Source organism: Loxodonta africana, chromosome X (assembly GCF_030014295.1).
Source record: "Loxodonta africana isolate mLoxAfr1 chromosome X, mLoxAfr1.hap2, whole genome shotgun sequence".
NCBI lineage: Eukaryota > Metazoa > Chordata > Mammalia > Proboscidea > Elephantidae > Loxodonta > Loxodonta africana.
In genome coordinates, this window is record NC_087369.1 from 47890512 (window position 1) to 47905963 (window position 15452).

The following is a 15452-nucleotide window of genomic DNA, read 5'->3' on the forward strand; positions in this document are numbered from 1 at the left end:
AGCACCACTAACAATTTTACATATAAAGTAAAAAAGAATGTTCATTTCACCATATTATTTATATAATAGAGCCTGTGTTTAGCACTGGGGAAGTGCACATTTGGCAATTGTTGAAACTTATCTACATAGCTGCCAAAAGTAATCTGAGTATCTCAAAGACATTCTAGAAATAAAAAATACCTATGCTACACTTTATAATCACTAATCCATGCAAATGACTTCTGAAGCAGCTATAACCAAACCAAACTTATTTGCTGTCGAGTAGATTCTGATTCATGGTGACCCTGTAGGACAGAGCAGAACTGCCCACAGGGTTTCCAAGGAGCAGCTGGTGGATTCAAACTGTTGAACTCTTGGTTAGCAGCCGAACACTCAACCACTGTACCACTAGGGCAGCTATGGTCCTTCTATAAATAAGGAGAAAATGGCCACACTGTGCCCAAAGGTTGCCAGATCAGAACTTAGGCTTGCCTTACAAGCCACAAAACAATGGGGATCCATATGTTTGGAGAAAAGTATATAACAAAGGTAAGCAGAAAGGACAAACATCTACGATATTTAATAAATACAAAAGATAGATTCTATGAATTAGCAGTAGTATAACAGTAATCTGCTCATTATAGCAAGGCTAGAGACCTTTGTATTGAGTGAATAACATCAAGGGTTTTAATAAAATATTAAAATCTTCATACAGTTAAACAGTAATACTTCTATCCTAGATTTAAATGTATCAAAATACTCTGAGCTCAGGGTTAAATCCTGAGTTACACACTCAACATAGTGTATTTTGGATATTATTAAACTACACCAAAGGAGAGAGAGAAAGAGAGGAGGAGAGAACAATCATCATTCTTTCCTGTGAATGATTCAAATATTCAAGACTATGGTTACAAAGCAAAAAAATAAAAGTGTATGAACAGAAATCAAAGGATTAAAAAAAAAGAATATGTAACAGCCCAGTAACAAACACAGAAGCTGACATGAAACAGTGTGTACTCAGATACAAAAAAGAAAAAAAAAAAGGCTTAAATGTAATAAAGCAATCATTTCTTATTGTGAATGGATTTTGACAACTAAAAAAAGCCAATTAACTATTTGGTGGGGGCGGGGGGGCGTGAAAGGAGAGGAGAATACTATACTCGTCCAATACGGACAAAAATTCTTGAAGCAAGGAAGAATTAAGTCCCTTGTAGGGAAAGGATTTAAGAAAATAACAATGATTTGAGAAACCCAAGAACTTAAAGTAAATTTGAAGAACTTAATTTTACTTCATCACTTCACGAAAGGCTTCCACTTAATTGAAAGTCATGCACCAAGCTCAGGAATGAAAAAGACTTAATCTTAGGCAAACCAAATGATTTTACCCAAAAGTTGGCCATCAGAGTCCGCAAAACACAATTACAGTGAAAAAGAACTCCATTCCTTTTTTGTCTGAAATATGCTGGTTTTGAAATAGACTGACACAGAGATAGTATGATATTACCAACAGCCACAGAAATGAAGCCCAAACCTTGCTTTTCACTCACACCATGAACTGAATGTTGAACATTTATATTCATTCTGATACACAGTGTAAATTACCTCTTTGCTATTGTCGAGCCTTGTTGTTTTTTTTGAGGGGGGTAAGGGGTCCTCAATCTGTGTGTCTTTTGGCATTTTACATTATATTATTGATCTTCCCCACGTTGAAACTTCTATGATGTCTAGCTATCCTGATTCTTCTAAGTCTGTGAGTTATATTCCAGACCACAACCTCCCAGCCCAGTCAGTCTGCCAAAACTCAGTCACTCAGCTTCACTTCCACACTGATGGTTCCCACACCTTCATTGTCCTTCCAGATCTCTCACCCAAACTCCACCTCCGCATTTCTAGCACATGGCCATTTAGAAATGATTTGCAGTCAATTCAAAGCCAAAGTACCAATCCATACAACGGAATACTGTGCAGCAGTTTAAAAGGAGGAAATAAATAGAGACAGATAAATAAGATAAGTAGGCACGGAAAGATTATCAGATATTATTTTTCAATGGAGAATGCATGTTTCAGAATAGTGTACAACCATGATCCCATTTTGTTAATTAAACAAAAAACACCCAAAAAGATGTTCAAGAAACTAAATAATGGCTACCTCTGGAGAATGGGGCTATGGATGGTGGGAAAATGGGGGGAGAATCATTATTCACCTTTGCACCATTTACATGTTTTAATTTACCATGAGTATCACTACTTTTATAATTTATCTTATAAAAACTATTGTTGTTACTGTTAGCTGTTGCTGAGCTGACTCCAATTCATGGTAATCTTATGTACAATATAATGAAATGTTCCCCAGTCCTGAGACATTTGTACAACTGCCAGCACGTTTGAGTCCACTGTTGCAGCTATCGTGCCAATTCATCTCACGGAGGGTCTCCCTCACCTTTGCTGGCCCTCTCCTTCACCAAATATGATGTCCTCCTCCATCAATCGATCCCTCCTGATGACATTTCCAAAGCATGTGAGTCAGACAATGTCCTATTGTGATCCATAAGGTTTTCATTGGCTAATTTTGGGAATTAGATTGCCAGGCCTTTCCTCTTAGTCTGTTTTAGTCTGGAAGCTCTGCTGAAAACTGTCTACCATGGGTGACCCTGCTGGTGTTTAAAATGCTGTTGGCATAGTTTCCATCATCAGAGCAACATGCAAACCACCATAGTACTGACAAACTGACAGATGGGTAGTAGTTATAAAAACTAGTTAATTAACAAAGAGAAACAGAACATTAAATCTCAAAATTGGAACTACATACAGTAACATCCTTTAAGTCAATTTACCTTCAAAAACAAAATTCTCCCTCTTGTAGAAAGTGAGACTCTCCTCATACTGACTTTGGCTCTACACTAATAATACAGTGGGCAATCAGGGCAATTACACTTTACTCAAGTTAAAGAAGGGATACCAAGACACTGGGTGGACTCAGGATAGGAAGAAAGGTGAGTAGGTCCCACAGCATCTTAAACCCTACAGCGTAAATCCAGAGCCATATTTTGTGGTTCAGGAAACTGCATTGTCAGTTGCAACAAAAAAAAAAAAAAAAAAGGAAAAAAAATGTAAGAGCAGCACATCCCATCAGCTTGTTGGCTGGAGTCAAGTACCTGCTCTGCAGCAGTAACTCCGTCGCTTGATTATTTAGGTGTGCAGTGCTGGCAAACAGCTGAGACACGCACGGACTCAGCAGCTGCTGTTTAAGTACATGGCTTTCAGAATCAGGGAGAACAATTTCAATATTTTTATCACAGGATATAGGAATCACTACCCTGTGGAAACCAATCGCTCCACCCCCAACCAACACCTATCTCTGAAACCTCATTACTTCTGGTTTGGTAAGTTACAGATAATAAATCAAATATTCTGTCTGCTGGGGCAAGGGAATTGGAAGGAAAAACTTGGGAGAGTAGAAGAAAGGTTCAAAATGAATTATATTTTGAATGAGTGACCAAGATTCTACACTTTCCGTTGTGAAAAAATACATACACTTCTCAGTTTGGTGATCAACGCTGATATTTCATTAAAGAGAAAGACAAAAAGAAATAGATGAAGGAATGAGTAATAGTATGGAACCTCTACTGAAGAGATAAAAATTTAGCTAAAGAATCAAACAATTAAAATTTATAGTAAATAAACTCTGAAAATGAAGACATGTGCCTTACTTTAAAGAAACCCAACGCAATATTTTCACAACCTGAATTAGTAGCAGGATACAGGACAAAACGAATGGGCTTTGGAATCCCATGTGATCTGAGGCAAGTTATTCACCACCCCCTCTAAATCTCAATGTTCTCTGTAAAATGGGTACAATTAAATGAGATAATACATATAAAATGCCTAACATTATATTAATTCCCCCTACAAAGTAGATTTTAAGTTATAAAAGATTTTTTTTACCTTCAAAAGTCTTTGTGTCAAAGTTCCTTTAAACACAGTGCATTCCTACCACATTTAAAATATAAAAACATGTACAAAAATAAAATGACAATCTCAAAAAACAAGGTACACCTGCTTTTTTAATTTACTGAACAGCAACAACTGGAGATAAAAGAATGTTCAATTTAAAAGAAATATCCAGGAAGACAATTTAAAGGACACTAGAGATTGTGAAACTATTGCCGATACAAGGATACAGAAGTATGTCACGGTCATGGAAGTTAAGTGTTTACAGGAAGTATAAAAGACAATCTGCAAACGACTCTTCACAAACTCCAAATCCTAAAGCAATCTGTAAAAGCAGACAGGAGGCGATTCGAAGAAGGTACTGCGTATTTAGAAAAGCAATTGATAGCTCAGTTCCCCCCGCCCCAAATGGCCCCAGAATAAAACTCCATCATCAGGAATCAACATTGCTCACCTACTCCCGGTAAGTCCTGCCATGTGTAGGAATCCACGTCCTGCGTTTAACAGGTTTTTCCTCTGTGGAAGGCGCAGCTTAACCTCCGTGGCTTAGATTCTTTCTGGGCTACCAGCAGTTTAGCTTGTGACTGTGCTACTTCTGTTACATGACTGTCACTGCGATCCAGCACTTCTTTCATAGAACATCTATCTATTCATTTCTGGAAAATGTTTGGTCACTTCAGGCTCACATTCAAGATTTTCCTAACGTTAAAAACTAGTCTCCCTACAATGTCTAGTTAAAATTTCCAAGAAAGATTTTCCAACATGATGGAACATTCTCCCTGCGGTACTAAAAACCCAAATCAATACATATAAAAACCACAGTAATTAATACAAATTAGTAGAGCTGATTTTTTTCTCTATATTAAATTACATATTATTAATCCAGTATTTATATAAAGGCTCATTTAACTCAGTTCTCTGAGAAACAGCATTATTTGAATCACAAATATGGAATTAAAGTATATAAGCTACTTAACCATGCTCTTTTAATAGAGTGTATGTGCAAACACAATCCATACTAAACTGATAAATTTCTTAATATTAAGTCATTACGATAGATAGTCATCATCATTAACTGTTATCGGAGCAATCCTTGTTCTTCTGTGTTGTTCCAAACATCAGACAGTCACCATGTTAGCATTAGATGTATGTCATAAATAAATGTGCACCTTAAAGGCCCAAGAAATGAAAGCCAAACATAGGCTGGAACAAAATTCTTATACAACAAGGCTCAGCAACACAAATGCATAGAAGATAAAATTTATTATTTGGTCGTTTAGTGGAAACACCCCCCCAAATTTTTCTTGTATTTGTTAAAAATTGTAACCCTCTGAAAGGCCAGTCCCAAAATATTACATACATAATTCAAGTTTTAAACCAATGACTCTCCATTGTAGCTGCACGTAAGAGTTACTTACAGAGTTTAATATACGTATGTTTATATGTATACACACACCAATGTCCCGGACACGCTCCTGAAGATTTTGATTTCATTGATCTGACACAGCGCTCTGACACTGATCTTTCCTAAAAGCTCCCCTGGTGATTCTAACATGCAGTCAGGTAGAGAATCACTACTTTAAACAAATACAGCCTTTTGAGACAATAATTACTCTAAGGCCAAAAACCATGCTTTTTGCCTTTTAATGAGATTTTATGAAACTACTCAATTCATTCCATAGTTACTGAGTGGTCGTGACTTTGCAGACATTGTGTTAAGTAATAAAGATGTATAAGATGTGTTTCCTGCCCTCAAGAAGCTCCCTATTAGCTAGGTAGGGAAACCCATGAATAAGTAACTGTAATTAAATATGATAAGTGCTCTCAAGGTGTAAGCAAATACAACATGCCTCACAAACTTGCATGTCATCCTTGAGTAGGGGTTATACTGCATCATTCCTATTTTAGTATATGTCCTACCAGTATAGGAAAGACAAGTTACAGGTTACTAAACACCCTAAATACTGTGTGCATTTTACTGCTCTCTTTTACAAAAACTGGCATACCAAGAAAGTAGGTATTTTTGTTTTAATTTGGATGAACTGTCTAAAATATTCACTGTGTAACACTAATCATACACTTACCTCTAAAACTATAAATCTGCACGAGATGCAGTAAATGATCGTGATATGAAAGTTAGCCAGTAATCTGTGTTGGCAGATACCATTCCTTTTCAGTAACAGTGCTATGGTTACTAAGGTAAGAAATTTTGGGACTGTAAGAAGGTCCCATCATTAGAGATTTGTTTCAGTCACTTGAAAGATGTTATATGGGAAAATGTTATGGAACTAACGGGCATTCAAAGGATCTTTTGCAAGACTTTCAAAAATAAGACACGCAGGAGAAAAGTTTTCATTTTTTAAAGAAGAAATGGCATCCTCCCAATATTCATAATGAACCAAATGATTCCCTCAAAGTATTAACAAGGATAAGGGCTTCAACCACTAGAAAAAAAACACATTCCAAATAGTGACCCTATACTCTAAAACTCTATTAATTCTATAAGACATCCTTCTCAATCAAGAGAAAAAAACACTCTAAAGGGCCTAAATTAGACTAGAGCTTTCATTTACTGCTACCAAGTAAGGTCTAATGCATAGTACGTAGGTGGGTGGGTGAGTAAGCAGGTGAGTGAGTGGGTGGTCAATTGGTCTTGAGAAGTAAAATCTATTTTAAAGTACTTTAAGGAAAATCTAAACCTATTAAGACCATAATAGTCAAAAACAACTCGTGATATTAATTTGGTATAAAAGAAAAAGAAAATTCCATAGAATTTAGATAGACATTAACAAAAGGGTTTTCAGTACAAGTGACCATCTTCAAGTCTTTCTGCTTAAATCCAGAGTTGAACAAATTCCAAGATAAAATAATATGCTGTCAAGGGTTCCTGAAAGAAAATCTCAAATGAATTTCAGTTCCCAGATCAATATATATGCTGAGACAATTTACCGGAGAAACCTTCAACCTTTACACAGGCTGACGAACACTATCATTACATTCTTTACCACTAGGGCTACCTTGAATTCATTAATTCATGGAATGGCATATTATAAATGGCACTGACCAAGTCAGATCGTGTACAATATGACGGAGATCTCACAGTTCAATAGTATTTAAGGTAACCACAGAGTACCTATCACCTCAACCTTTGCGTGCCTTCCCTCCGCATGCAGCTCTGCAACAGAAGAGATGGCTTTAGCTCTTTCAGGAGTGTTTCCTAAAAATATTCAATTAAAAGTCAGCAGAATACTGACTGTGTTAATGTAAAGCTGACCGCCTCTTTTAGAGATGAAAAGATATCTCATCACTACTCTTCAAAACCTTAACTAATCAGAACTAGTTTTCAAAACTGATTAAAAGACGGTTATTTCCAGTCAACACAATATAAAATTTCAATCTCACATTTTCCAATTATGACTTTGCTGGCTCATTTACATCAGCTATAACTAAGACACAACAAACATCATTCACCTACACACAGAGTCATTTTGGGGCTTTTGGGAAACACCTAATTTACCTTCACTGGGCACTCCTAAAAATGAAAAAACAAAAAACCAATGAGATTTTGTATATATTTGTCTCTGTAGAACTGTGATACTCACATGTGGTTTTTAAGCATTTGACATGCAGCTAGCCTGGCTGAGGAAATGAATTTTGAATTCTACTTACTTTTAATTAATTTAAATTTAGAAACAGATACTCAATTCAGTTACCAGAAAACTTTTAGGTGTGTTTGGAACAACTTGGGTATATAAATCGGCTTTTTCAAATATAAATTTTAAGAAACCTACATATTCTGATCGAATATTTCTGATGAAAATTTAGCTTAGCATCACAAATGAGGTGTGCTGTTGATGTACAATATACATTGGATCTCAAAGACTCAGTATGAAATAAAGGATGCAAAACATATCATAATTTTTATGTCGGTTATATGTTGAAACAATAATATTTTGGACTAATTGTAAAAATTAATTTCCCCTGTTTGTTGTTGCTTTTTTAAAATGTGGCCACTAGAAAATTTAAAATGACAAGTGTGGCTCACATTATCTATCTTTTGAGCAGAGCTGCTTCAGAGCACTTCCACCACCACTTTACCAAGACACATTTGGATACCCTTCTAGCAGACGGGCTGATCATGTAACAATAGGGGCAAGGAGTAACATGTTCTCATATCAATCCGGTCTGAGTAAAGTGTGTAGCAAGCTCTGTTCACAATTTCACCATCTGAGGCAACACTGTAATGCCTCAATATGGAAGATAAAAAACGAGTTTTCAGCGCTTAAATTGAAATTGAGTACTGCAGGCAACTTAAAAGACAAGGAGTCAATTGCTCTAAGGTCTTGGCTTCAATTCCCAACTGCAGACCTTAAAATAGACAATAAAGTACCCCCTCCAGTAAATAAATAGATAAAATATTTCAGTGGTAGCTATCTTGCAACCCCTATTAAATAAGCGAAAATTACTCTTAAATCTCATCTCCGCAACTTCTAAAGCCACAGAATACACACTGAACTAGGAAATCAACTTCAAATTGCCAGCATTTCCCTCACAGGCAAATTAGCAGGATTGTGCACTTGGAATATTGTTTGACAAGAATGAAAAGGAAACTATTCAAAACAGATTTAAGGAATGGACAATTAGATGAGGAACTGCAGATTTAATTCTCAATCAGCACTGTGATTAATCTGATTCCCTGCCTTTCCCTAGTGTAATTATACAACACAGATAAAAGGATGAGCATTTGGACTGTCAGTTCTATATTCTAGTCCAGCCCGGTGACTCAAAGCAGACAGCTCTACCACGCCAACCACCATCCCAACAACAGTCGAGGGGAGCCTCGAAGACTGATTTTACAGTCATTGCATAACGAGGCGTTAAAAATTTGAATGCCCCCAACTCTCTCCATGTCTGTGTACAACAAGGTGAGGAATCTGTTGAAACTGAACGCACCCCGTCCGAAAGGACCCCCTCCAATCCGGGCATGGGGTGAACACAAAGGCATCTAATATCCTGCACAATAGGCACACACCCCACAATTTAAAATCCTGGACGCTCTTTCTCTTTCCACGCAAGCAAAAGAAATGCAAACTGCTCTTTTCGCTAATGGTCTGAGCCACATTCAAGGTAACAATAACCTCAACTGTTCCCAAAAAGCAACTATAAAATCGGTTCTGCCACGTCCCTGTGCAGCCGTCAGAAAAAAATGCAGGCAGCAGATTTCAGCCGGCCCCACGCCTCACGGGGTGGCCGACATCGGCTCGTCTGCCTCAACAGATCGCTGAGAACCCCAGAGCCCCGCCGGGCAGGAGGTCCAGGTCCACGTCTATAAATACTTGAGGGTGAGGAGAACGCGGGAGGTGCAGGGGAGGGAGGGTAGGGGGCAGGCCCCGAGAGGGTGCGGAAGGACCCGGGCATCACTGAAATGCATTTTTCCACACTCCCGCTCCCTCGCGTAGAGACTCACTTGCCGATCACCTCGCACAGCTCGTACACATCCTCGAACAGCACGTCGTCGTCGGCCATGGTCCGGAGGGGACAGTGGCCGCAGCGTGGAGGACTCCGAAAACGGGGGTGGGGGCGCCAAAGAGCTCAGTGCCCGGCCCCGGACTCGCCTCCTCCCCTCAGGACCCGCGAGCCCTCGGTGCTGAGGACGCTCGAATCCGGCCGCTTCGGCTGCGAGGCCCGCAGACTGCAGCTCTTGCTCCGCGGGCGACCGCCCCGGCGCGGGCGGCGGGGCCGGGGCGCTGAGCGAGGGCGGCCCGGGCCCGGCGCCGCCCGCCCGCCCGCTGCTCCTCGCGCTGCTCGGGCCGCGCTGCCCGGTGTGCGGATCCTCGGGGACCGCGCGGCGCCGCGCTCCCTGTTAGTCAGCCCGTGCGGGCCGCGAGGCCGCGGCCGTTCCCTCTGCCCGGGGCCGGCTGCGGTGCGGCGTGGGGCAGCTCGGACTACAAGGGGGGCCGCGGCAGGACCATGGAGGGAGGATCGCCGCGGAAGGAGGTGGCAGCGGATCCGCGCTGGGGACCAGAAGGCGGTGGCAAAGACGCTCCCTCCTCCTTCTCCTCCTCCCGCCGCCGCCGCCGCCCGCCCGGGAGTGGGAGGGGGCTTCGCGGGACTGGCGCTCTGTGCGGGCGGGAGTCGTGGTCACCGCCTTCTGCTCCTCCTCCTCCTCAGCCTCAGCCGCAGATCGGCCGGCGAGCCCCGCGCACCCGCTTCGCGCACACACGTCCCCCTCCCACTTCGGCCGAGCGGCTTCCAGAAGCACAGGCCCCGCCCACTCCAGCCCGAGGGGAGGTGGCGACCGAGGGAAGGGACCCAGGTTGGCCGGCGCATGCGCGCGCCGCCGGGACACGTCACGGCGAACGATCGGGCGCCGGGAATCTAGAGAGGGTGGGGGATGGACCGAGGGGCGAGCGGGCGGCAGCTGCCGAGTTGGGGCCTGGTCGGGGTCGTCACCTCCCGCCCTCCCGCGGGATGGGCCGGAGACAAAAGGCCCCCGATCGCACGCACGTACTCGGCTGTCTGCGGCGAGAGGTGCGGAACCCCAGCCACCCTCCTCCTTCTTTTGTAACTGCAGGAAGCCTTTCCCAGATTTCGCTGGGCAAGTAGGCACGGAAAGATTCCTAATGAATGGGAAGGGAAGAAGAGAGGTGGAGAGGTTGTCACTCAAAACTGTGCTAGGCGGCGGATGGTTTTAGTGCCACCCTGTCATTCCTTAATGAAGATGAGGGCTGGGGGAGGGGGGTCTTCCACCTACAAGAAGTGGACCGAACAAAAACTGTCCAGGAATGTGTGCAACAACAAAGAGTAGTAATTTGTAGAATCAGCTCTCCCGCGTTCTGCCCCAAACTCAACAAAATCTGTTCAGCGCCTACCACACTAGAGACAGCCTAAATAGAGGTCAAGGACTTTAAGCCCCTTTGCATATCTTCCCCCCAAACTCCCAGCGCCTACGCTGCTCCCTATAATCCCTGCAAATGTTAGACAATTCAGGATAAAAATGTAACTAGCGGGAGTGGATGCACACGGTCAGCCAGGGAGTGAGGTTCTGGGTGTTGCCGTTGTGCTAGATTCCGTTCAATATGAAGATTTCTATTCAACTGAGCATGTGCGGAATGAGCAAAAGCCATCAGACAGGTACATGCCTCAGTTACAGACTAATAAAAAAAAGTCTTTTGTTCCTCCGCACAGCAGAAGCTCTCAATTAGTTCTTAAGTCAGGTTCCAAAAATCATCTGGTAAGATTCTCAGTGCGGTAATAAAAATAAAACGATGGTATTTCCCAAAGGGGTGGGGTACTATGCAGACCCTCAGCCTTTTTTCTCTTCAGAAGTGTTTTGTTCCAACCCTTGGCCACTCCCTCAAGACGCTGGGGGATTCGCCAGCGTTAAGGATCTAGGTACTAAACCTTTTTTTTTTAATGCAGATCGCAGGAAAAATATAACTGTACAAGAAGGCTTTTCTCCTTTCCCAAAGAGCTTGCGCATTGTCTAGGGAAAAAGGCTGCAGTGCCTGAGAAGCCTTGCCTCCAATGAGGGTCCGACAGTTCTAAATCACTCACACCAAGTTGACTTGTCTGCCCACCACCTAAGGAATAAGGAGCCGTTCCATTCTGCCCTGAAGTGCACAGAGACCCTAACGCGTCACATTATTAGCTTCACTTCCCTTCTCCAGCCCAGGCCTGAGCTATGCTAAGCCTCATCGAGTTCATTTTAGTGTTTGTTATCTTCCACAGAGACCTATGCTCAGAGGGAGAAATGGACAATCGTAAGATAAAACAGAAAAGAATGTGGATGTAAACGAAAACAAAAAGTGACTGCAGAGGTAGATATGCTTTCTGCTCATGGAGCCCTGGTAACACAAAGGTTAAGCACTTGGTTAGCACTGAAAGGTGGGCGCTTGGAACCCACCAGCAGCTCCGCGGGATTAAAGACCTGGCGATTTCCTCCTGATCTGCTCTCGTAAAGATTAACCCCAACCAAAGCTACTGCCACAGAGTCCGTTCCGACTCATAGCGACCCCATAGGATTTCTAAGGCTTTAAATCTCTATGGAAGCTGACTGCCACGTCTTTCTCCCAAGGAGCCTGATGGTTTCCAACCTCTGACTTTTAGGTTAGCTGTGATCTTTTTCACCAAGCGCCACCAGGGCTCCTTCCGTGAACATTACAGCCTAGAAAACCCTATGGGGCAGGTCTACTCTGTGCTATGAGGTCGCCATGAGTCCTGATTGCTGCTGACAGCCATCTGTACCCATGAGGGGAGGCAGACCTAAGATGAAGGTGGAACTGAGGGCAGCAGGGTGGAAATGGAGAGAAATGGTGTCATTAATGACATGTCAATCTCCTTGTCCAGCCAACCCTCTAGACTTTCCAGTTATATAAGGCAATGAATTCCCTTATTATTTAAGCCATTTTGAGGTGAATTTTCTGTCACTTTCAAAAGAACCCGTTGCTGTTGAATCGATTCTGACTCATAGTGACCCTATAGGACAGAGTAGAACTGCCGCATAGGGTCTCCAAGGCTATAGTCTTTACAGAAGCAGACTGCCACATCTTTCTCCTGCTGAGCAGCTAGTAGCTTTGACCTGCCGACCTTTTGGTTAGCAGCAGCTCAGTGCTTAACCACTGCATCTGGTACAACCCATGAGAAAAAAAAATTCACAGACAAACATATGTCCATGGCCACATATTTAGCTAATCTGAACCTAGGTCTCCCAGTGCCCAGTGTAGTATTTAGACATACAGAAGAATTTCTCTGCAATGCACATCCCTCATAATTTGTATCATGTGGCTCAGCGGTGAAGCGCTTGGCCGCTAACTGAAAGGTCAGTGGTTGGAAGCCACCAGCCACTCCACAGGAGAAAGATGGGGCAGTCTGCTTCTGTAAAGATTCCAAATCAAGAAACCAAACTTGTTGCCTGCCATCAAGTCAATTCTGACTCATGGTACCCTATAGGACAGAGTAGAACTGTCCCACGGAGTTTCTAAGGCTGTAAATCTTTATGGAAGCAGACTACCCCATCTTTCTCCCATGGAGCGGCTGGTGGGCTTGTACCGCTGACCTTTTGGTTAGCAGGCGAGTGCTTAACCACGGTGCCTTAGAAACCCTATGGGGGCAGTTCTACTCTGTCCTGTAGGATCCCTATGAGTCAGAATTCACTCCAGCACGATGGGTTTTTATTATGGCTAGAAACAAGCTTGGGTGGTGCAAGTGGTTTGCAATCATCTGCAAAAACCTAAACGATTTGCAGTTTGAACCCAGCCCCTGGCTCCACGGAGGAGAGGCCTGGCAAACTGCTTCCATAAAGATTACTGCCCAAAAAAACCCCTATGGAGCAGTTCTACTCTGTCACATGAGGTTGCCATGAGTCAAAATCAACTAGATAGCAATGGTTTTGCTTTTTTTGCATTATGGTAAGGCGGTTTCTTTCTGTTTCTGGAACTAAAATAGCAAAACCTTTTAAATGAAGTTAATTCTTCTCTGGGTTTCTGCCAAAAACCCAAACCCAATACTCTTCCAGCAAATAAGCACACGTGTTAACAATTTAGTTCTGTTTTCATTTCCACAAAGAATATGCTAAAGTAGTTGGTGCATCGATTAGATTGTGTTTGGTTAATAACTGAATGCTCAACTAACAGTGGTTTAAACATATGGGGGGGCATCTTTCTCATGTAGCAAGGAGTTTAGAGATGGGTAGTTGCTAACACTGGTTCAGCTACTCAACAGTGTGGTCAAGGACCTAGGTTCTTTCTTTCCATTCTGCCATCCTTGACACGCTAGCTTTTCATCTGCAGGCTTATTGCTTCATCATCACAAGATGGCTGCCACAATTTCAAATATCAAACTACATTCAAAGACAGGAAGCAGGAGGGTAGCAAGGGTAGAGAAAGGTAGGTAAGGCCTTTTTGTTCCCTCTCCCATCTCTTACTAGGGAAAGAAAATATCTTTCTCCACATCACGGGCCAGAAGCGAGTCACATGGCAACCCTCTGTAACGGAAACTGAGGACTCAAGTTTCTGACTTTTCCTGCCTCCTCATTGGATGTGGGCAAGGGAGAAGCAGGTTGAGAACAGCTTTTAGGTAGTCAATCAGTAGTCTCTCCAATACTAGAAAAATAACCAATGAAATAATTCTATATCATCATCATCATAAAGTAGATACACCTCTAGTGTATAACTGGCACTCAGGCCTTAAAAAATTAGGAAACATCTAATAACCCATAAAAAAAAATAACCCATAAGCATGGGTTTATTACTAAACAAATTTGTTTCTGAGATATCAGTGAAAATCCTCAGTGAGTGTGAGGTGTTGGACTTCTTCACAATTGCATTAGACAGTCTCAGGCTGGTGGGCTCCCATATAGTTTCATCATGACACAGAAATAGAAGGGGAAACACATTCTAGAGAAATATTAGCATGAGCACAACACAGAGGTCAGTGTGGCACAGGGTTAATTTAGGCAGTTTAGAGTACAGCCTCATTGTGTAGCTGTGATTGTTTAAGCATATAAATTATTATTGAATTAATGAATAAAATGAAGAGTGACACTGCTCTTAACTGGAGTAAAGTTATTGCCTTGTAGTATAAACAGGGTGTTCTAAACTCAAATGAAAGATACCATTAATCTCCCCTAGAAAAAAGCTACATATAGTAGGCTTATACTCCAATACCATGTTGCAAATCATTTATTTTACATTTATTCAATGGATGTCTATGCTAACCACTAGGACTATAGCTACAAATAAAGCAGATGTTGCTCCTGCCCTCTCTGAGCTTCTTTCTAAAAGAAAAGGAGTAGCGGGCAATTGAGAGTAATGAAGAGTGATGATCATTAGTATTAGGGAAGTACAGGAGCAAATAACAAGGGGACAGAACATACCCTATGGGTCAGGGAAGGCAAAGAAGTGATGTTTAAATGAAGACTGAGAAAGTCTAGAAATTAACCAGGTGAAAGGGGTGGGGACCAGTTGATCATAAAGGGAACAGCATTGTGAAGTCCTGGAGGTGAGTGAGAACATGTTCTTTTGGAAGAAGAACATGCTCTTTGGATAAGTAGACATAGCTGGATCATGGAGTGTAGGGAGAGAGATGCCAAAGGGGGCTAGAGAAATAGACGGGGGCCAGATTGCAGAAGGTGTCAAATGCCATTTTAAAGAGTGGCTGAATCAATGATATGGTACATCCAGAAAAAGAAAGGAAATTCACTAATCTGTACGTAAGGCTGGTCCGGAAAGTGCTAAACTAACATTAATATTGCATGATGAAGCTATGGAAAAAAGGGAGAAGTGGCTAAATTTGTGGAGTCATGAGATAATGGCTGAATTAAAAAAAAAAAAGTAGTGGAACAGCATTGTTGTGAGACTGAAAGTCAAAGAAATTTATGGTCATGTTACCCAGGGTAAGGAAAATGTTCAACCCTTCTCTGCTATTGTTTCATTATAAAGAAAAGCTGCATATTATGAATTATTTGTAAGAATAAGGTGCTTTTAAATAGAAACTTTAACACATAAAATGAAATTATGTAT

At 42.0% G+C, this 15452-nt stretch overlaps 1 protein-coding gene across 8 annotated transcripts in view; it reads right to left on the minus strand.

Annotated features, from left to right (window-relative positions):
* CASK (calcium/calmodulin dependent serine protein kinase) overlaps window positions 1–9580 on the minus strand; it is a 455537-nt gene extending 445957 nt beyond the window's left edge. For all 8 annotated transcript variants that reach the window (XM_023557951.2, XM_010597744.3, XM_010597743.3 and 5 more), the window contains exon 1: window positions 9398–9580. In XM_023557951.2, coding sequence (XP_023413719.1) covers window positions 9398–9456 — 59 coding nt within the window. In that variant the 5' untranslated portion in view covers window positions 9457–9580. The remainder of the gene's footprint in view (window positions 1–9397) is intronic.
* Window positions 9581–15452: the final 5872 nt, after the last annotated feature.